Below are 22,529 nucleotides of genomic sequence, written 5' to 3'. Positions count from 1 at the left end.
TGCCTGCTCTTTCAAAATAATAAATCACTGCTTTCTTCTCAGTACTACACATAATTAGTAAACAGCACTGAAGACCTGAGAATTCCCCTACTGATTTCACTGGATTCAAATCTGGCCTTGAATTATTTCCCCAAGCTGCAGAAAGCCATGTTTGGGTCATTTACTTAGTAAAGTCTGAACTATCACGAAAGTCTCAGCCACAGTTGTTAAAAAACTTAAGGTTTTTCTATAGTGAAAGTTAACTGTGCTCTGATTTGGGCTTTTGTCTTGATGCTTGTCTCACCACACTCAAGCTCATGAAATGGAAGTTTGTTCAGGTTATAGTACCCACGTGCTGGTGCCAGTTAGAGCTCCTCTTTACTCAGGCTACAACTCATTAATTTTCCAGAAAGGACACAAGGGAATGTGCTACAGCACTAAGGCTGCTTTCGCTGCTCTGCCCACAGTCCTGCATGTAGGACAGACAGCTTGGATCACAGCTCAAACAATTGTCTGGAAAAGAACTCTAAAACATCTCAGACTGAAAAACATAAGCATAGGATAACCTCTAAACATATACACGGGTGTGCACGGGTACAGTGAGAACATTGGTGTAGTGGTAAACCACGTGGATGTTGCTCACACCTGGGCTTGGCTAGCCTGCGTGCTTGGTCTTAAGGGCCACCCATTCATATGAATTGTGATGCCTAAATCAAGGAAGTTTCTTAAATCAAAGGCTAGCACATGTCAGTATAATTTCCACAGTATTCTCAAACATCACATTACTTGTGTCATAGCTTGCTCTGCGATGTTCCTTACCCAGTCACCAGGTGTTTTCCTCTCTTCAGTACAGCTTATCTAACGCTGCATCCTTTGATGTGCTCATTAGCAGACACAGAACATGCTGAGGTATGACTTCCTCAAACTGCATTTTTACATATACGCAGTCTTGTACATTCTCTGTTTAGTTGAGTATTTATGAGGGTTTTTTAAAGTATTTCATCCATCACCAAGACTGTTTTGAAAGAAGAACAGGAAATAAAATTTGTGTTCTATATCTGCTATATTTATATGTCTTCTATGTCTATATCGTTGTGCCAGCACATCTTCTTTTAACATAAATTTAGAGGCCTGCAAAGAGAAAAAATACTTTGCAACCTTCTAGCTTTCAGAAAAGTAAGTGCCTTTTCTACAACTGTCCATCACACTCCTAATAGTTGTTCAGTCAGATTTATGCTTTCATGTTTGAGGCTTATGAGTGTTGGAGTTAAGAAGTGAAAGTGATAACTATAAAATGGTTTGGTCAGTTTTAGTAACTTACTTGCATAAAAAACTTGCGCTGAATACAGGAGTAGTCACAAGTCTTCTCTTAGAAAACCTTGTAGATTAATTCAATAGCATAATACAACTTAAACCATGATAATAACAATGAGAGGTGAAGGGGATCCCCAATCAAAATCCAGGGTAGGAACACTAATTAAAATTAAAGTTGGCTCCTGAAGAATATGAGCTCCAAATACTTTAGCTTTCCTAGCTGGCATCGAGCTTTAACTCAGTAACCTGAAGCCGAGTGCTACAGTTCTGGTTGTTTTCAAGAGCAGAAGTTTAGATACTGCTGTTGGAAGCAGAATGTAGGTGTAAGCACATCTCAGGTGATTAATGTGTAATTAATAATAGAGAACAAGAACCATTGTATACAGTTTGCACTTAGCGATTTTAACTTGTATATAATTCCTATCAAACCTGCACAGTTTGTAAAATAACACTGGCTCTCACAGTGCATTAGGTGCCTGGAAGAGCTCACGCGGTGTGAGTAATGGGTTTTAATTGATTTCTTTTTTGGATAGATTCCATTTGGTCAATAAGATCTCAGACCCTGATGTGTATGATTTCAAGTCTCCTTCTAATAGTGTGCAGCGAAGGTAACACAAGGTGTCATGCCATACGCTTAAATGCCTTTGCAGCTGAAACATTACTCCTGATGTTTTCCAGTCTTTTGCCTACACCAGTGCCTCGCTTCCCTGGAAATCAGCAGGTGCAGGACATTCTGTAGGCTGATGTGGTATGAAGGGCTCTGTGTAGGTGTTTTAATAAAGAACTGCCCAAGGCGGATTATTGCTGGAAAGGAATGCCAGTAAAATCTTTAATCCTCAGTGTCACCTGTTTCTAAAACACGTTACTTTAACATTGTTTTGTGTGCAGTCCTCACATGTGCATCTTCGCGCATACTATAAACGTGGCATCTTTAATACACCTTTAGCCGGGAAAATAGTTTTGGGGCCCGATACTGCGACGTTAGTTGGATTACGGCTCGCTGTGACCCCGGGAGGCTGCTGCAGGCTCTCCCCGGTACCGAGCACGACGAGGAAATTAAAGGTGTATAAAAGACGCGAACGGCAGGCTGGCACCAGGGCCGCGGGAACGTACTGGGGCCACGGGGAAACGCCGGGGCCCACGGGCGTGGGCGGGCGGGAGCCGCCCGGGGAGAGGCCCCCGCCGGCGGGCACCCACCCCCGCGGGGCTGCCGGTCCCCCGCCGCCCCGGGACGCGAGTACCGCCGCGGATGCCCGGCAGCGGCGGGAGGCCCTAGCCCGAGGGGCGCGGCCGGGAGCCGCCCGCCCCCCGCCCCCGGTCCCGCCGCCTCCCTGCCTCCCTCCCTGCGCAGCGCAGCGAGGCGCGGCGCGGAGCACGGCGGGGCGATGTGGCGGTATGTCAGCGGGCGGCAGCTGGACGGCTTCCACCGGTACAAGGTAACGGCCAGACCCGGGGGTCGGGGCGGGCGGGAAGGGGCGGCATGCGGCCGCCCGGGCACGGCAGCCACCGCTGCGGCTGGTCCTCCCGGTCTGGCGTGCCTGGGCTCCTGAGGGCGCCGGTTGCTCCGCTCTGCCGCGGCTGAGCGCTCTGCCCGCGGCCCCGTCCGGCTCGGCCATCCCCCCGCCAACGGGGGTCCGTCGGGCTCCCACCTGTGCCCGCTCGGCCAGCGTGCAGCCACAGCCAGGGTGCCCTTCGCCCGGCCGAGGTCCCCCTCAGACCGAGGGGGTATGGGGATGGGAACGGGGGGTTTAACGAAGTGGCAGGTCTCGGTGGAAACAAAAGTTAACTGGGTTTTAAGTGAGGAGCAACATCTTTTAAAGCCCTGCGTGTATGAAAGAAGCATAGGCTGGGTGCAATTTGCTGTTTCTGTAAGAAAGTGTGCATGGACGGTGCTTGTCTGGCTCTATGCAAATTCTTTGTACACAGGAATGCTTTGGCTTTGAGAAATAAATAAGAAAGCCAGGAAAAAAGGCTTACTTTAAATAATTTGAACTAAACCTCATGTTTGTAATAACAGGCCTGCAGAATTCAAATGAATGGGTGGATCATTAGATATTTTCATTTACCAACGTTATGTTGCAGACTTATGAGATACCTGGGTTTTGTTCCCAGCATGTTGCAGGTGTGTTGCAGGGGATTGTCCTAATTTGCTTTAGGTGAGATGTCGGTGTCTGAGAGGGGCTGTGCCACCCTGTTCACACACCCTCACCTCGCTCCCTGTTAAAAGCACGGAGGGCACACCAGCTTCCACCAGCACAAAGCCCAACCTTTTATTTTATGGTCAGTTTCCCAAAGCAGCCCCTACCCCACGCTCCCCATGCTTATTGCCTTTGTGCTTTTATCATGTGCCCTTCCAGCCTGGCCTTCAACCAGGGCACTCAGCTTCTCCAGGCTCCTGCCAAGCCCGTCCTTTCCCTGCGCCAGTTCGGTCTGCTCATTGCAGGGTGAATGATGGTGGAATACATGTGGTTTCAAGAGCCTTCCCCAGGTCACTTACCAGGAACTTGTTATGCACAGCAGCTTGTTAAAATGTACCAACCTGTTTGTGCATCTCCCGTGTGAGTGGGATAAAACATGCTGTAGGCTCCATCTGGCCACTGGGCGTAAGTTGCACAGGCCTGTGCTTGAACAGTGGAGCCACAGTCTTGACTGAAATTACCAGAGGAAAAACAAAAAGCTATTTTTAGCATAAACAGACATTATTATTTAAGCAACTTTCCTAAAATATTTGAGTTCATAGTACAAATACAAGAAACGCTTGTGTTACACTATTCCTTATAACTTGAATGAAAGTAGCTGCAAACAAATGCAGACGGGGAAGAATTAAAATAAGATTTTTTAAAAACTTGTAATCATTGTGTACTACTTATGAATTACAGGGCAAATGATTACTAAAAGATAGAATCACATGTCAAAACATTTCAGTTGTGTATATTAAAATTACTTTGGTTTCTTGGGAGTGTTGCAAAGGCCAGAAAATATGTTAGGTAATTTTCTTAACTATAGGAATCAGCCAACACACTTGAGAAGTATCTGTTCAACTATGTTCTGGAAAACTATGGTAAGTACAGGTTTTAGAAAGGTGAAATCAAATAGTTGGTTCTCTATTATCCGAGGTGACTTGGGACTGGGACATCCTGGAAATAAGTAAATAAATCCAAATGACACAGGTTACACCCAGAGAAATACAGCTGCATGCGGCCAGTGCTGCCGAGCTGGTGGGGTGCCTGCACTGTCTTCCTGGTGTTACAAGAGGACATGGGAGGTGGTGGCAGCTCTGCCCATTCCTGAAGTGCTGCTCACAAGGGGTTAAAGTCCTCCAAAAATGCACAAGGAGTGCAGCAAGGAGAGGCAAGGAAACACTAATCGCTGCCACAATCTCTTCGCTGCCTCCTCACCTCACCCTCCCATGCCCAGGGCTGCTACCACAGCCACAGCTCTGTTCTCACCACCTCCCAGGCCTGAGACATGCTGTTCTACCTCTTGTTGCCCTCTAGCTGCCATCTCCTCCATTCTCCCGTTCAGCCTAGAGCCTCACCTCATCCTGCTCCTCCAGCTTCCCAGTCCCCCTGAGGAAGATTGCTGCTGCCTTTGCTGCCTACTCAACAGGACTGACGACGCTAAACTCAGATTACTGTGCCCAGCAGACGCAGGTTACCTCTTTTTACAACCACCTGGCTATCTCTGTAGCGTGTTTCCTGATGGACCCTGCTCTAGAGTACAGTGGAGGGGTACACGGGTTGACCCTGTGAAAAGCTAGATAATCTCTGAAAGGATTTATTAGCACACGTTCATTATTGAGCTAAAACAACATATTGCTTCCAGACCTGAAGTGTGCCTAGGAAGCTAGGCAGGGGCATCCCTCTCTCCGTTGTGCATCACATTTACACTAGTATCAGTAGCTCAGTATGCTCTTCACTTTACACAATTTATCCGCAGATAACTGGGAGCTGATCATAAAGCAGCTTAAAAGAATAATTTGTGTAATCAACTCAATTTCATAAGGGTAAATTCTGCCTGAAAAAAATACTGCTCAGTTTTCACACAGCTGAACTCATTCCTCTGCCATGAATGCTGCAATTGTATGTCTCAGCCACTTTCTGTCTCCTGCTCACAGTTTGAGGAGAGCCTTGGCAACAAAACCGGTGCAGTTCTGTGCAGAGGGTAGGGCAGACCTAATGAATGCAAAGACTTCAGCACCCTTTAGCATTGTCAGGTGCATGTATATTATGCTTTTGAAGCAAGTTTTCCCCTATTAGCAAGCTTTGGTTTCTATCAGAGTGACCTTGGAGCACTCAAAATTAATTCCCTTTGAATGAACTTAAACCAATGTACTAGGAATGAGCAAGTACACCCCATACATTCAGTTCTTGGTATCATACTAGTTCAGTGTAAAACCTCCTGAAATCCCTATAACAGGGACATCGGATCCTTAGGGCTAGCTGTTTCGCTTTGCAAATCTACTCCTGTTGGTTTATTCTGCATGTTAACGGGGATTCAGAGATTGTTTTCCTTTTTGTGCTCAAAAGCACATAAAGAACAGGTGGCGATGTAATGATGAGACAGTTCAGATGCAACCCTGGATATTGCTGCTGTGATAATTCTGCTGTCTTCTTGCCTGTGGAGCATGTGGCAGGTACTGATCTCAGGACAGTTGCATGCACGGGTGATTTGCTGCAACTGTAGAGCAGAAGCAGCTGATACTCGGATTTTGTGACAAATGGCGTTCCTCAGGGGTCAGTGTTGGGACCGGTCCTGCTTAACATCTTTGTCACCAACATGGACAGTGGAATTGAGTGTGCCCTCAGCAAGTTTGCTGACAACACCAAGCTGTGCGGTGTGGTTGACACGCTGCGGGGAAGGGATGCCATCCAGAGGGACCTTGACAGGCTTGAGAGCTGGGCCTGTGCGAACCGCATGAAGTTCAACAAGGCCAAGTGCAAGGTCCTGCATGTGGGTCAGGGCAATCCCAAGCACAAATACAGGCTGGGCAGAGAATGGATTGAGCGCAGACCTGAGGAGAAGGACTTGGGGGTGATGGTTGACGAGAAGCTCAATATGAGCTGACCAGCTGTATCCTGGGCTGCATCAAAAGCAGCGTGGCCAGCAAGTCGAGGGAGGTGATTCTGCCCCTTTACTCCAGTCTCTCATGAGACCCCACCTGGAGTACTGGGTCCAGCTCTGGGGCCCCCAGCATAAGAAGGACATAGAGGTGTTGGAGCGAGTCCAGAGGAGGTCCACGAAGATGATCAGAGGGCTGGAGCACCTCTCCTATGAAGACAGGCTGAGAGAGTTGGGGCTGTTCAGCCTGGAGAAGAGAAGGCTCTGGGGAGACCTCATAGCAGCCTTCCAGTACCTGAAGGGGGCTACAGAAAAGCAGGAGGGGGACTTTTTACAAGGACATGTAGTGACAGGATGAGGGGGAATGGTTTTAAACTGAAAGAGGGTAGATTTAGATTAGATATTAGGAAGAAATTCTTTACTGTGAGGGTGGTGAGACACTGGAACAGGTTGCCCAGAGAAGCTGTGGCTGCCCCCTCCCTGGCAGTGTTTAAGGCCAGGTTGGAAGAGGCTTTGAGCAACCTGGTCTAGAGGAAAGGTGTCCCTGCCTGTGGCAGGGGAGTTGGAACTAGATGATCTTTAAGTTCCCTTCCAACCCAAACCATTCTATGATTCTATGATTTTGTGCTGTTCCCTAGGATCTGGAGTGACACAGCCAAAATGCTACAACCAGCTGCAATTGTAGCACTCAGGTCATGTCGCTTCTACTTTTATATTTCTGTTATCAGCACTTTGCAGTTCTAGCGGAGCACCCATGGAATTATACAGGTGCCTTTTTCCGCCTGTTTGGATTTCTGTTGGAAACAAGCAGTTCTGAGACAGCCAGGTGATGACTACAAATAAAAGCAGAATTTGGTTCTTTACTTTTATTCTCCCTCTTCTCACCAGAACGCAGTAACGTTAATGATGAGCTCTTGTTGCCATTGCCTCTTCTCATCACTGCGTGCTTAGGATTTCCCTTGCAAATCTGCCTTGAATCAGCTTTTCTACAGCACCTGTGCGCTAAGGTTTTCCGAGCTGGAAAACTTTCACACCTTATCCTCTTTCAGAATAAAAGAGATGTAAGGACAAACTGTAGAGGCTTGACTCAAAGAATAGGCCTTGGAAAAGATGATTTAAAAAATCAGAGATAACATTAAAAATTAAGGTGTAAGGTTCCACGTTTTCCTTTTGTTATGTCCACACTGTTTCTATCCTCTAAGCCATTTTTTAGAGGGTAACTCCCTGTGCAGAGAAGGAGGGGCCAGTAAACGGTGTATATGTGGTTTCATTTCAGTGAGACTTGTGATACTGTCCCACATTCCCGTAAGTAAAGTAAGTAGAGGTAAATAAGATTAAATCAATGTAAAATGAAACATGTTAAAGAGTAATTTTAAGTTCTCTGTCAAAGTAGGAAGTTCTGTCAAATGGGATCCTATCTACAGAGCTATCTCTCCCTCCCGGCTCCGGTGCTGTTCAATACTTTCATTAATTAACAGAAGGGAGATTGTAAATCTTGTAAAATTTTCATGTGATACTAAAGCACTTTGATGAATAGGCTTATGATTTAAAATGTTCTTGAAAAAAAGGATATAATAGCCAAAAATCAATACAAAGAAATTCAGTAAACAAGGTACAATGCCTAGGGGAAATAAAATCCACATTTCAAACATAAAATAAGAGACAACAGACTGCAAAAAAGATACCTGGGGATCAGTGTGTCAGCAGTGATGTGGCTGTTATAATAAAGAGAAAAAAGTCCTTAAGTGTGAAGCATCATAGATGCTTCAAAGGGTTGCATATACTACTGTAGCTGATGTCCTGATCAGTTGTCAGCTGGAATAACGTGTCCTGCTTGCTTTGGTACACAGTTTACAATCAACAAAATGGCATTAGGAATATTAAGAGGCTTAGAAAAGATGAACTGTGAGAAACAGTCTGAGTACTGTGGAAGTAAGAGCATAGCAGCCAGTCTTCATGCATGCCCTTTTAAAGAAAGACAATACTAAGTTTTGGCTGTGCAAAGAGAACTTCAAGGCGGATGCTATGGCAGCCTTGTGCCGATAAGGGTATTTAAGTGCTGGAACAGGTACTAGGGGGGATTGTGCAATTGTTTTATCAGTCTTAAGAAATGGTTTGATTTCTCTCAAGAAGGATCTAAAATCTAGTGTTGAGTGTTAATTAACAGTGGCTTACACCTTTTTTAGCAAAGTTTTGGATAATGTGTTCTATTTTAATCTGCCAATGTGGTCGTTTATCACAAGCAACTGGAAGCCAGTGGCTCGTTACCTCATGGTAACTTGATCTGCTTCCTGAACGTCTCCTAAACGTGATCCTGCATTAGGTGAACACACTGGACCAGAAGACCTCTCAAGTTACATCCCAGCCCTCTTTTTGGTAGGTTAGAGAAACAAGATCAGACGTATGATGATCACGTTTCAAGGCTTGATTGTTTCCTCTCATACTGACTTATACCAAAAGGGCAAAGTGTGTTGAGTATAATCTAGTGAATTACTTTCTGGAAGTTCAGGATTGGTCCAGTGTGGAAAAATACAAGACTGGATTTCTATTAAGTGTTTATGCATTTCCAAGGCCACCCCTGTAACTATGAGATTTAGAAACATAGTGGATTCTGCTCACATCAGCTGAATAGGAGTTTTGCTTTCAACTCCAGTAGCACAATTATTTTGCACGATTTTGAAAATTCAGGTCAGGAAACTTTCATTTGCATATTTATTTGGAGGTGCTTCTCCCCCTTTGCTCTGACAAGACCCCACTTGGAGTACTGCATCCAGCTCTGGAGTCCTCAGTACAAGAAAAACATGGACCTGTTGGAGCAGGTCCAGAGGAGGGCCACAAAGATGATCAGCGGGATGGAACATTTCTCCTGTGAGGAAAGGCTGAGAGAGTTGGGTTGTTCAGCCTAGAGAAGAGAAGGCTCCGGGGAGACCTTATTGTGGTGTTTCGCTTAAAGGGGACTGGTAAGAATGATGAGGACAGACTTTTTAGTAGGGCCTGTAGTGATAGGGCAAGGACTAATGGTTTTAAACTGAAAGAGGGTAGATTTAGACTAGATATAAGGAAGAAATTTTTTACAGTGAGGGTGGTGAGACACTGGAACAGGTTGCCCAGAGAGGTGGTAGATGCCTCATCCCTGGAAACATTCAAGGTCAGATCGGACAGGGCTCTGAGCAACCTGATCTAGTTGAAGATGTCCCTGCCCATGGCAGGGGGGGTGGACTAGATGACCTTTAAAGGTCCCTTCCAACCAAAACTATTCTATGATTCTGTGATTGTGCATGGGCAATTTGAATCATAGAATCATTTAGGTTGGAAAAGACCCTTAAGATCATTGAGTCCAACCATAAACTGCTATATGTTGAGTACAGTGTTTTTATATAGGGGTTTTGTAGATGGTATTTTTAGGGTTTTTTCCTTAATTTTAATTCCAAAAATTATTTAAAAGTAGTTATCATAAGTTCTATCTGCTGTAGTTAGTTTTTTCAAACAACTTCAGATTAATAAAGCCCTTGAATATTTGAGGCGGTGAAAACTAACATTTTCCACCTTCCATAAAACTGGTGAGTCAAGAACCCACTGTTCTACAAATAAAATCTTGCAGTCTTCTTGATATTACTTTGATGGATTGGAAGACTGGGATGTAATTAAAAGTTGTTGAATAATATGTGAAATAAACCAAATCATTCATTACCCTTACATTTTCTGTCACTGTGTTCACATGTAAAGAGTCATGGGCCAACTGAATTACATAATTCTGAAAGACCATCGTCGTGCACACACCATTTCTTGTTGCTCATCCTGTTGTAATGGTAGCTGACATAATGTAGCATTTCAAGAACTCTGCAATCATTATTTTCCTTCTATATATCATATGCTAATGAGCCAACAACACAATGAAATCGCATCATAGAGATGTTGCATTTGATACTACTTGCTGCAGGACTTTTTTCCCAATAATGGTGTAGTTTTACGTGTTTTTGAGTGCCACATTATGCCCATGAATTTACAAAGGTTCATTAGATTTATCAGTTTTGGGATAAATATGCTGGATATAAAGAGTTGTATGCCTTGTTGAGTCTCAAAATTGCAAATACCAACAACATAATTTCATTTTATTGCTCTATCAAGAGATGTTCGTGGCCTGAAATGCTTATTCGTTTTTTGTGTGTAGGATATGCACATATACACATTTATGCATTCATATGTATTTATTTTTGTTGATTCATCTGTGTTTTAATAGAAGACTAATTGCAAAGATGTATCTGTGATTTGGATGTGGATTATTTGTTATAAATCTAGGGGAACCATTCTTAAAAGAGTTGTTTTGTAGAGGGAGTTTTGCATCTTTCTATGAAATATTTCCTCTCTTATGCGTCAGGATATGAGATCACACAACTGTTCAGCGTATGTGGTACAGAACCCCTGTTTAGCATCCCTCACGAAAACTGCAACCCACTTTTAATCTGTCTGCTATTTTGGGCCTAGACTGGTTTCTTTGGGTTCCCCAGAGATTTAGGTACACACTCTGGCAGAGCTCCAACTGTGTGGGAATTCAATCTACTGTTTGATCTTTAAAGGGCTGCTGGCACCTCCAAAAACACACGTTTGTACATGCACACAAGTAGATGTGGCACAGAATCCTACTGTCTTTTCCTTTACTGACTCTAGAAAACCAGTCTACACAAAAAATACATAGAAATCAACTTCCTTGCCGTGCTAGAGCTTGTTTGCATAGGGATGGTTATGGATATTTTTGTGCAGTTTCTTGAGAGTGTGCAGGTCTTGCTTTTTAGCAGGATTTGTACTTTTGGGAGTCTGGGCCATCCTCTAGCTTTGTCCCTTTACAGCAACAAATGTGCATCTGCTTTCTGTTATCCCTTGTCCAATATTTAATCATGTTTCTGTGTTCTTTTCCATCATTTTGGCTTCATTGTTAAGTGTTTGAACATGTCCCACTAAAGAAAGCCTTTTTCCTGAAGACAAGTTAAGCAGCATCCTTAACATAACTACTGTTGATTAAAAAATGATTGCTGACTTCCAGTGTTATCCCCTCCTCTCCTCTCCCTGGTCCGGGTGCTTACAGTTCTGTCAGTAAAGAATCAGATCTATCTAGTTTCACAAATGTCCTGGTTTGGCCTAAACCAGGCCAATTTTCCTTTCAGTGATTTTTACTTTCAGCTAAGTCTCCTCTAAGTAACTGCACTTTCTGAAACTAACTGCATGTTTTGCAGACAGTGTCTGCTTCCAGGACTGATAACGCTCGAAGTTTGTAGTTATCGCTGAGGGTAGGGATGTTGTGCAGTACGGCTCTTGCTGTACTTGTTCTTAGAGAAAACCAAGGTCACTGCTGAATTCCTCACTGCTTACGAGTGAAAAGCCGAAGGGGGGTTGCAGCTGCAGGGGGAAACTCGACTGCATAATTTGTGGTAGTGGGGGACTGCTGGGCAAGTAAGCAAGAACCTCACCATTGAGGCCACCACATTATGACGTCTTGTCCCCAAACATGCTTCTCTCTCAGTTGTCGTGTGACTCTGATCTCTCTCATAGAGCCCACATTTCAAGCATAGGTAGTCAGCAGATATGCGATCCATCAGCCCCTTACTCCTGGCAAATGGGATTGTGGCAGGCAGGAAGCTGAACACAAGCCCTGAGCATGCCCTGGCAGCAAAGAATGTCAACAGCATTCTGGGTTGTATTAACAGTAGCACAGCCCATTAAGTAAGGGGGAAGTAATTATCCCCCTTTGCTAGGACACATCTAGAATACTGTGTCCAGTTTTGGATCCCCAATACAAGAAAGACATCAACAAACTGGAGCAAGTTCAGTGGAGGCCACCAGGGTAGTTGGGGCTGGAGCACTTGTCCTGTGAGGAGAGGCTGAGGGACTGGGGCTTGTTGGGCCTGGAGATGAGACATCTTCAGGGGCACCTAGCAGCAGCTCCCCAGTACCTATGGGGAAGTCCTTGAGAAGATGGAGCCAGGCTCCAGTGCACAGTGGGAAGACAAGAGACAACAGGCATAAGACATCTTCACACTGAATATAAGGAGAAAATTTTCCGTGGGAGCACAGTGAGGCAGTGCCACAAGCTGCCCAGGGAGGTTGTGCAGTCACTATCCTTGGAGATTTTCAAGACCCAACTGGATAAAGCACCAAGCACCTGGTTTGAGCTCAAGGCTGAGCCTGCTTTAAGAAGGAAGTAGGACTAGAGACCTGCTGAGGTCCCTTCTGACCTGAATTATCCTGTGATCCGAACCCATGATTCTGTGATCTTGAGGCAATGACACCTCTCTGCAGGCAAGGGCATGTGCCACTAGCAGGCATGAGACCCTAAGAGCAGCCTATCCCAACCCACAAGTCCACGTGCCCCATGACCTCATGGACATGGGTTCATACATACCTCCATTAAGTGACAGGATGTGGCATGTGGCCCAATGTGTGTGTCAGGATTCCTGAAAATGATGAGTTTGTGTCTATAAAGAAGCACCGACAGGACAGCAATTTAGGTAATAACCACTTCATAGCAACTTAGTAATACCAGCCAGAATTGTTGAGTTGTCCGAACCATCATATTGGGTTTTGAATATTTTACTAGGAATAGTTTATCATGGAAGGAAAATGGAACCATATTTCCTAGCCATAGGTATTCACAGGCTAATGGTACTGAAGGGGGCAAAGTCAGGGAGGAGAAAACCACTCAGGAGCCCAACTTGAGCAGCCTCTTCCCTCACAGTGCAGCCACCTCCAGCCCTGGCACAGACAGCACAACTATCAGGTAATAGAGTCCACAACCTCAGACCCCCAAAGAGACAAGCATTTGCAGCTGAGGATGCAATTACATGCCCACCACAACCTACTGTCTTCCAGGCTAAATTACAAACCCTGTTCTTCAGTTTCTACTCATATGTTTCAGCCCTAGATGTCTTAGGGACTTATAACTCCTGGACTTAATCAAAATATGTGTATATATGGACATGGGGAAAAGGCAAGGTAGTCCAAACTGTTTAAGCAATAGGAAATACAAAATCCAAGCCATTATTTATGAATAATTAACTAAATGATGATACAACGTAAAGTAATTTTATTATTAGAAATAGCACGATTGTGTTTTGGAATACATCAGCACATTTAAACTGCTGAACATTTGGTATTTGTTTGGCATCCACAATGTTGTATAGCTCTGTTGTTGTTTTATAGCGTACTTCTCTTCTTTCCCTTTGTGAAGCTTTTGTTAAAACCCAAGAGTGTGTCCTGTAACATCTACAAACCTGTAAGAATGTATATAAAGTAGAATTAAAAACCACGTTTAATGTATTCTAGGAATCTGAAAGGTGGAAGGAAAATTGTTATCAGATGTGTCAGTATTTCAGTATTTTCTTTATTTTTTGTGTAGTTCCAGAAGTGTAAGATGCCCCAGAAGGAAAGTTCATGTTGCCTAAGTATGAAATAGCTTGTCCAGAAGTGAGAGTTCCCACCGAGCTCTCTTTAATAGCGATTGGTTTATACACTGGATTAGGGAGGTCATTTTGCAGCCTTCAAAACCACAAAAAACTTGTCTAATGCAAAAGAGAATATTCATCGCCTGATCCATCATCATTCCTGCTATCCCCTTCCCTGTCAGTTACAAAATGCAGGTATTGTGAAATTGTGTGATTGGAGAGGAGATGTGATAAAAGAAGCCATAGGCAGGTATTGGTAGCTGCCAGGGTGCCATGATGGCTGGGGGATGGTGGGGTCCTGGGGTGACAGGGCAGGACCTGGCAGCCCGTCCTGTCCCACCAGCAGAGGCTCAGCGGAAAGCTCCGAGGGACCAGCACTGGGACCTGGCCACTGCCCTCAGCACCCGGGAGCCTCTGCCTATGGGCGTCCAAGGAAGGGGCTGCTCACTCTGCACTGGCCCGAGGAGGGATAGCTACGTCATACATGGTAGACAGTAAAATCTCATCACTTGCTTAAATCTTTTTTTTTTTTAAATTTCAAATATATGCTGTGGAAGATCGGTTTTTCAAAGCTTTTCAATCAGCAGATGCCTCAAATTTTTCCATCCGAGATGTAGGTCCCTGCATATAAGTATAGGCCAAATGATGACAAGCTTACATTTGTATGTGCTGGAGAAGTGATCAGTCAATGTACAGGTGGCATTGTGGATATATGTCATCATGCAAATATTGTGGAAAACCACTCTGCAGAGCTATTATTTTCAATAGATCACTTGTTTAAAGACCATAATTTTCCTTATTTTGAATTTGAGGGATTGATTCTCAGCTGGTTTAGGCTGTCTTCTATTACCTTCATTAAAAGTTAATTTAGGAGGAGAAAATTATTTGTTTCCCCCCTCTCCTTTTCAATCATTTGGAGCAGATGTAAAGGACTACAGGTTCAAAGCTCATTTAAAGCTTTGGTAACACTTTAAAAGCCTGATAACACTTTGAACCAGTTTTAGAGTGAGGGAACAAGATAATTTATGTGGAATAAGGTGTGTGGGGGACTTACTGCATTTCAGCTGCTCTCGTTTTGGTGCTTCCCCCACAGAAAAGACGAAGTACGTTATCCTTTTACACTTAGGCAGAGGTTTGTCAAATATTCATCATAAGGTAATGACATGCACAGGTACAACTGCTGTGGTGCATCTCAAGGCAAACACTGGGTTATCTTGTAGTATCTTCTTCACATGTTCTCACCCTTTTCCATCGTTTGCTCTTTTGCCAGGTATTGCTTGCTAATAGACTTTTTTTTTTGCATGTGTAACACAAATACAATGAACACTTGACTTAAGAGAAGGTTCCCCAAGCCTGCAGGACCATTGAGTTGTTAGAGCATCAGCACATACGTACAGCTGTGGCTCTTCCATACCTGTGCCTGACCTGCTGTGTTTGCTTGCAGGAAAAGGGCAGCTATCACAATATTTATGTGCTTCATCTAAGTCCTTCTGTCATCATTAGATGGTTCTTATCTTTACCATGTGGGAACAGCTAGTGTATTCTTCCACACCAGGCATCTAACTTCACATGAAATATTAGAGGGACCACAGAACCATATATTCAATATACTGCAACCTAAACCATGATTACTATCTGATAAATAGCTGATTTAAACATTATTTTGTCTGGGAAAGAAGCTTTTCAGCCTTCACATTCTTAATAGACGTCTTTATTTCCTTTTGTAAAAGTGAGCTCAAGTATAAAGTTGAGCTAATATGGGCAGACTTTATTTGATTAAATTGGTACTGATATTGCTTATATTTATATATACAAATATGACATTTTTAGCAATACTGTGGCTGTATCATTTGCTAGATACTCTTAGGGTGAGTCACAGCCCATCTGTGCCTCAGTCTTCCAATGCATACAATGGGGATAATAAATCCTGTGCTGATTCATGAAGTTCTAGCAAATTTTAATGAACAGATGAATTAGTTGATTTCTGGAGTGTGTAGCATTGCAAATTTGTTGCTACTAATATGGAATTACAAACTACGGAGTCATTTTGATGCCAGCAATTCAAATGTAAACAATTCACAACAGTTTTATTCTGTATCTCTGGATGTATATGACTGTATGGCACAGTGTGGTGCTACCTGGAATAAGATAATTTAAATACAGGAAAGGAATAGTCTGTTAGCATAGGGACCAGCTTGAGTTGAAATAACTAACTCCCAGCAGTTAATGCAGCTATGTTTCTTGCAACTTGCTTTCTCTCCTGACTCTGAAGTTTGTGTGGACGTGCTTTTTATTATTGTCTTCATTCCAAAATTTTATTCTTGGCATACCTCCACAGTGCAAGGCTGGAGAGGGCCAGGGAGCCCAGTGAAGATCCAGCTGTCTGTGCTGATTAATGGTTAGCTCACTCCCTGGTTCTTTTTCCTTTCCCAGAAGGTATCTCCAAGACAATAGCTAAGCTTTGTTTTGGAAATAGTCCATTCTGGAGGCATTACGCACCATTTTTTTGGCTTTCCCCATCCTTCAGCACTCTCCCAACATGGGCATTTGGATCTTTGAACGTGCACAACACCCAACTCGCACTTCCATGCTCTGAAAATGCGGTATTGCTGGGTTATAACGTAGTCACCAGGTTGTTTTAGATACTTTGAACTGAAACATACTCAATACTAATAATGTGTTAGGTGTGCAGGGCCAGATAATGAGGCCCAAAACCTTTCCAGCAGATGCTGTGAGATGTGGATGTGACCAGTTTGCAATAAGGGGAGGTATTTCTAAGCTGTGTGGATGTGAGCCAGAAGGTACCGTTCATCTTGTAGTTAGCAGTGCAGACCTTGATTACAGCAAGTGCTTTTGACCCACGAGCGGGTTGGCTCTGCTCTGCTACTCCTGAAGAGCTGTCTTTCTTCTGTGTAGCCAAACCTTTGCTTTGGCTCATTTTTCTTTCCTTACTGTTACTTCTCTTACTGTTTATACCTTTTTTCCCCCCTTCACCTTAATCCTCTCATCTTTCCTCTTCCCTCCAACACAGCTGACCAGTACAGACTTGATGCTGTGCTGGATCCCCTGGATGGAGATTAAGACACAGGAACGCAGAGTAAAAGCGCATCTTAAGTGTGCCGCCTGAGTCAACATGTATGTGTGCACAAGCTTCCTGTTTGTATTCTCATTTCTGGCTCTGCTAGAAGCCATTGTTAACGCAGAGAGGGAAAGCAGATGGCTTTCAAAGAGATACTAGCTATTTAAAAAACCCAAGAGAAGCGTTTTTGAACTTGGAAGTGAGATGGAGTCAATTAATGGCATTTTTCCTATTCCCTCACTGCTGCTGTTCCCTCCCAACTATTACAACTTCTTTTAAAAATAATTAACAGAAGCTTTCTGTTTAATCCAAGCCCTTCTTCTTTGTATAAGGCAAATCAACATCCCTTTTCTAGTGCAGAAAGTGTTTGCTGGGGAGTGCTTAGCACTTGTATCAGTCTTGCACATAAAAACCTCCAACAGGCTTATCCCCCACTTCTGTCTTTTAATGTAAGTGCCCTGAAAAGGACAGAATTATGCATTAGCAAACGGCATTGCTTTTTTTACATCAGGTTCAGTGCACTCTTGCATTCATGTTCATTGATCATAACGTGAGCATGTTACTCAGTAATTTGCTTTTCTGAGCAGCCTTGAACATTAAACTCCTGAGGATTTCAGTGCCTTGAGGTTAGTAGTTTCTTGGGAGCAGAGCAAAGCAAAGTGTATAGCAGATTTTGTTTGTCAAGTTTTATTTTTGCCGTGACAGAAAACTAGCAGAATGCTTTTTCCATGGGTGTTTCCTTTGGTTTGACTAAAACGGATTACTGACGAGGGACAAGCAAATTTCCATTCTTCTGCACATCTGCTGAATGTTCCTTCACTGCCCGGAGGACCACGGTTCAGCCACAGACATAGGAATGAACAGGATGAAATGTGACGGGTCTTGAAATGTCTTTAGGTGACAAAGGCTGGCTGTAATTCTACTTTTTTCTAGTAAGGACTGTTTTGATTTTTGGTGCTTGACTTTGGAAACCATCAAGCAAGCAAAAAGCTGACTGTGTCTTATGTTCATGCCTATTATATAGAGACATGTTGGAAAACTACATCATCTCTTATATATTCCACTTAAGAAAATATAGAAATTATATAATCCCTATATAATTTCTTATATTTTCTATGTAAGAAAATAGTTTTAAAGAAATGAAAAGAAAAGTTAGTTTGCCCAGTCTGACCAGTAGCTGATAGGTGATTTCTTGGATATTTGCAAATATGTATTCATAACATGTAGCTGTGTTATAATAATTTTACAAGTATACTACGTTTATTATCTGTGATTAAAACTTAATCACCAATTACAAAATAACTAAGCAAATGCTTTGTTTTGTCCAGAAACTAATTAAAACATATCCTTTGTATGCAGATAGAAAAAGGAAATGTGTGGAAGAGTTCTTAAGCACTCCGTAGCCTGATATCCTCAGAAAGATTAGATGAAAAGTCATAGTCTGTGCATTCAAAACCTGAGGCATGCTGCATTAATCTTTTGTCCTGCTTGCCCTTGTCCACCGAAAGCTGTTCGCTCAGATGTGTGCGGGTTACGTGTGTGTGTAAAAGCTCAGTGAATGGGGATACTGAAACTGACGTTAATTTTGCGAGACTTCAGTCACCTAAAAGGTGCCTAAGTTTAAGACAAGTGTCCAGGCTCCTTTGATAATTAATGACTTGAAACAGGTACTTCCAGAGTGCAGTCTCATCCAAAGGGTAGTTGACTAAGAGAGGTCGATAAATTAACTATAGAGAGAACAATTAGCTGTTAGCTGAAGTTAGGTGAAACGAAAGCCTCTCTCTCATCAGCTCTTCTGCATGTGAACAGCTTCGACAAATTGTGGTCTAACACACAGAATCATAGAATCATAGAATAGTTTGAGTTGGAATGGACCTTAAAGATCATCTAGTTCCAACCCCCCCTGCCACAGGCAGGGACACCTTTCCACTAGACCAGGTTGCTCAAAGCCACATCCAGCCTGGCCTTGAACACTTCCAGGGAGCGAGCAGCCACAGCTTCTCTGGGCAACCTGTTCCTGTGTCTCACCACCCTCACAGTAAAGAATTTCTTCCTAATATCTAATCTAAAACTACCCCTTTCAGTTTAAAACCATTCCCCCTCGTCCTGTCACTACATTCTCTTGTAAAAAGTCCCCCTCCTGCTTTTCTGTAGCCCCCTTCAGGTACTGGAAGGCTGCTATGAGGTCTCCCCAGAGCCTTCTCTTCTCCAGGCTGAACAGCCCCAACTCTCTCAGCCTGTCTTCATAGGAGAGGTGCTCCAGCCCTCTGATCATCTTCGTGGACCTCCTCTGGACTCCTTCTAACAGCTTCATGTCCTTCTTATGCTGGGGACCCCAGAGCTGAACACAGTACTCCAGGTGGGGTCTCGCAAGAGTGGAGTGGAAGAGCAGAATCACCTCCCTCGACCTGCTGGCCACGCTTCTTTTGATGCAGCTCAGGATAGGATTGGCCTTCTGGGCTGCAAGTGCACATTGCTGGCTCGTGTTGAGCTTCTCGTCAACCATCACCCCCGAGTCCTTCTCCTCAGGTCTGCTCTCAATCCATTCTCTGCCCAGCCTGTATTTGTGCTTGGGATTGCCCTGACTCACGTGCAGGACCTTGCACTTGGCCTTGTTGAACTTCATGCGGTTCGCACAGGCCCAGCTCTCAAGCCTGTCAAGGTCCCTCTGGATGGCATCCCTTCCCTCCAGCGTGTCGACCACACCGCACAGCTTGGTGTCGTCGGCAAACTTGCTGAGGGTGCACTCAATCCCACTGTCCATGTCGCCAACAAAGATGTTAAACAGGACCAGTCCCAATACCGACCCCTGAGGAACACCACTCGTCACTGGTGTCCACTTGGACATCAAGCCGTTGACCGTAACTCTTTGAGTGCAACCTTCCAGCCAATTCCTTATCCACCGAGTGGTCCATCCGTCAAGTCCATGTCTCTCCAGTTTAGAGACAAGGATGTTGTGCGGGACAGTATCAAATGCTTTGCACAAGTCCAGGTAGATGACATCAGTTGCTCTTCCGCTATCTACCAGTGCTGTAACCCTGTCGTAGAAGGCCACCAAATTTGTCAGGCATGATTTGCCATTAGTGAAGCCATGTTGGCTGTCACCAATGACCTCCTTGATTTCCGTTTGTCTCAGTATAGTTTCCAGGAGGATCTGCTCCATGATCTTGCCAGACACAGAGGTGAGACTGACTGGCCTGTAGTTCCCCGGGTCTTCCTTTTTTACTTTCTTGAAAATGGGGGTTATGTTTCCTCTTTTCCAGCCAGTTCAGTCCAGAACTTCACCAGACTGCCACGACTTCTGAAACATGATGGATAGTGGCTTAGCAACTTCATCCACCAGTTTCCTCAGGACCCGTGGATGCACCTCGTCAGATCCCATGGACTTGTGCACCTTCAGGTTCCTTAGATGGTCCCTATCTTATTCCTGTCCCCGCACACGATGTTTGGACAATGCTGTGTATACGTATATCTGAATCTTTATGCGAGTCATATGCGTCATGCTGACAACATAAGCCATATGTGCACTTTCAAAGTCCAAGAACTTCTGAAAGAATTATGTGTACCACCCCAGAGATGACTAACTTCTTCCACCGTGGACCCACCAGGGCTCAAGAACATAGTTGTGAGTGGTATTATCAGTTAAGATTGTTCTGCAGATTGTTCTGAGTCTGTGTTCTGCAGTCTCAAGGCAGGATAAAATTTGATACCGTCCTCTGAGGAGAAAGTAGTCAACAGCAATTTGGGGCGGGCTTGGATTTCTGAAATATTTTGTTTGCGAAAGATAAGATATGTACTTATGGGAATTTATAAAACACATATATGTTTACAAGTCTGTCCAATAGGGAAGTTTTATTGTAATGAAATGTGGTATTTTAGAGCTTATTTTTATAATAACATCACCTTACGTTAATTAGCATAGTGCAAATGTGACTGTTTTACTATGTCAAAAGCTATGTATCTCTGCAAGATAATATTCCACTTGTGACTGTATTCCATATGCACTATCTATTCTACACACTAGCAGTCAACTGCTGCTCAGACTATGCATTACTGGTAGTGCAAATAAAGGTATTAAATCCAAAATATGGTAGAAATGCAGAGTCTTATAGGATAACTTGTAAAATGAATAAAAATTTGAAAATAGAATGTGACTACAGAACCGTTTGCCGTTTCACCAGCCTAGACCTTTGTGTTAGTACATACACAGAATCACAGAATCACAGAATGTTAGGGATTGGAAGGGACCTCGAAAGATCATCTAGTCCAATCCCCCTGCTGGAGCAGGATTGCCTAGACAATATCACACAGGAACTCGTCCAGGCGGGTTTTGAATGTCTCCAGAGAAGGAGATTCCACAACCTCTCTGGGCAGCCTGTTCCAGTGTTCAGTCACCCTCACCGTAAAGAAGTTCTTCCTCATATTTAAGTGGAACCTCCTGTGTTGCAGCTTGCACCCATTGCCCCTTGTCCTGTCAAGGGATGTCACTGAGAAGAGCCTGGCTCCATCCTCATGACACTTGCCCTTTACATATTTATAAACATTAATGAGGTCACCCCTCAGTCTCCTCTTCTCTAAGCTAAAGAGACCCAGCTCCCTCAGCCTCTCCTCATAAGGGAGACGTTCCACTCCTTTAATCATCTTCGTGGCTCTGCGCTGGACTTTCTCTAGCAGTTCCCTGTCCTTCTTGAACTGAGGGGCCCAGAACTGGACACAATATTGCAGATGCGGCCTCACCAGGGCAGAGTAGAGGGGGAGGAGAACCTCTCTCGACCTACTAACCACACCCCTTCTAACACACCCCAGGATGCCATTGGCCTTCGTGGCCACAAGGGCACACTGCTGGCTCAAGGTCATCCTGCTGTCCACTAGGACCCCCAGGTCCCTTTCCCCTACGCTGGTCTCCAACAGGTCTGCCCCCAACTTGTACTGGTACATGGGGTTGTTCTTGCCCAGATGCAGGACTCTACACTTGCCCTTGTTATATTTCATTAAATTTCTCCCCGCCCAACTCTCCAGCCTGTCCAGGTCTCTCTGAATGGCCGCGCAGCCTTCCGTTGTGTCAGCCACTCCTCCCAGTTTTGTGTCATCAGCGAACTTGCTGACAGTGCACTCTATTCCCTCATCCAAGTCCTTAATGAATATATTGAATAGTACTGGTCCCAGTACCGACCCTTGAGGGACTCCGCTAGACACAGACCTCCAGCTGGACTCTGTCCCATTGACCACCACTCTCTGGCTTCTTTCCTTCAGCCAGTTCACAATCCACCTCACTACCCGATCATCCAGACCACACTTCCTCAGTTTAGCTGCGAGGATGCTGTGGGAGACCGTGTCAAACGCTTTACTGAAATCGAGATAGACCACATCCACAGCTTTACCATCATCTATCCACCGGGTTACTTCCTCATAAAAGGCTATCAAGTTGGTTGAGCATGACTTCCCCTTGGTGAAGCCATGCTGAGTGCCCCAAATTATCCCCCTATCCTTGATGTGCCTAGAGACAGCACCAAGGACAAGTTGTTCCATCACCTTTCCGGGGATGGAGGTGAGGCTGACCGGTCTATAGTTACCCGGGTCCTCCTTCTTGCCCTTTTTGAAGACTGGAGTGACATTTGCTTTCCTCCAGTCCTCAGGCACCTCTCCCGTTGCCCATGACT

The 22,529-nt window shown here is 44.3% G+C and overlaps 1 protein-coding gene across 1 annotated transcript in view; it reads left to right on the top strand.

Annotated features, from left to right (window-relative positions):
* The first annotated feature begins 4,336 nt into the window (after nt 1–4,336).
* Nucleotides 4,337–22,529, top strand: part of LOC137661593 (ethanolaminephosphotransferase 1-like) — a 63,332-nt gene continuing 45,139 nt past the window's right edge. Inside the window, exon 1 of the mRNA XM_068397199.1 lies at nt 4,337–4,354. Coding sequence (XP_068253300.1) covers nt 4,337–4,354 — 18 coding nt within the window. The remainder of the gene's footprint in view (nt 4,355–22,529) is intronic.

The sequence above is a fragment of the Nyctibius grandis genome, chromosome 3 (genome assembly GCF_013368605.1).
Source record: "Nyctibius grandis isolate bNycGra1 chromosome 3, bNycGra1.pri, whole genome shotgun sequence".
Taxonomy (NCBI): domain Eukaryota; kingdom Metazoa; phylum Chordata; class Aves; order Nyctibiiformes; family Nyctibiidae; genus Nyctibius; species Nyctibius grandis.
This window is presented reverse-complemented; position numbering and strand designations above follow the sequence as displayed.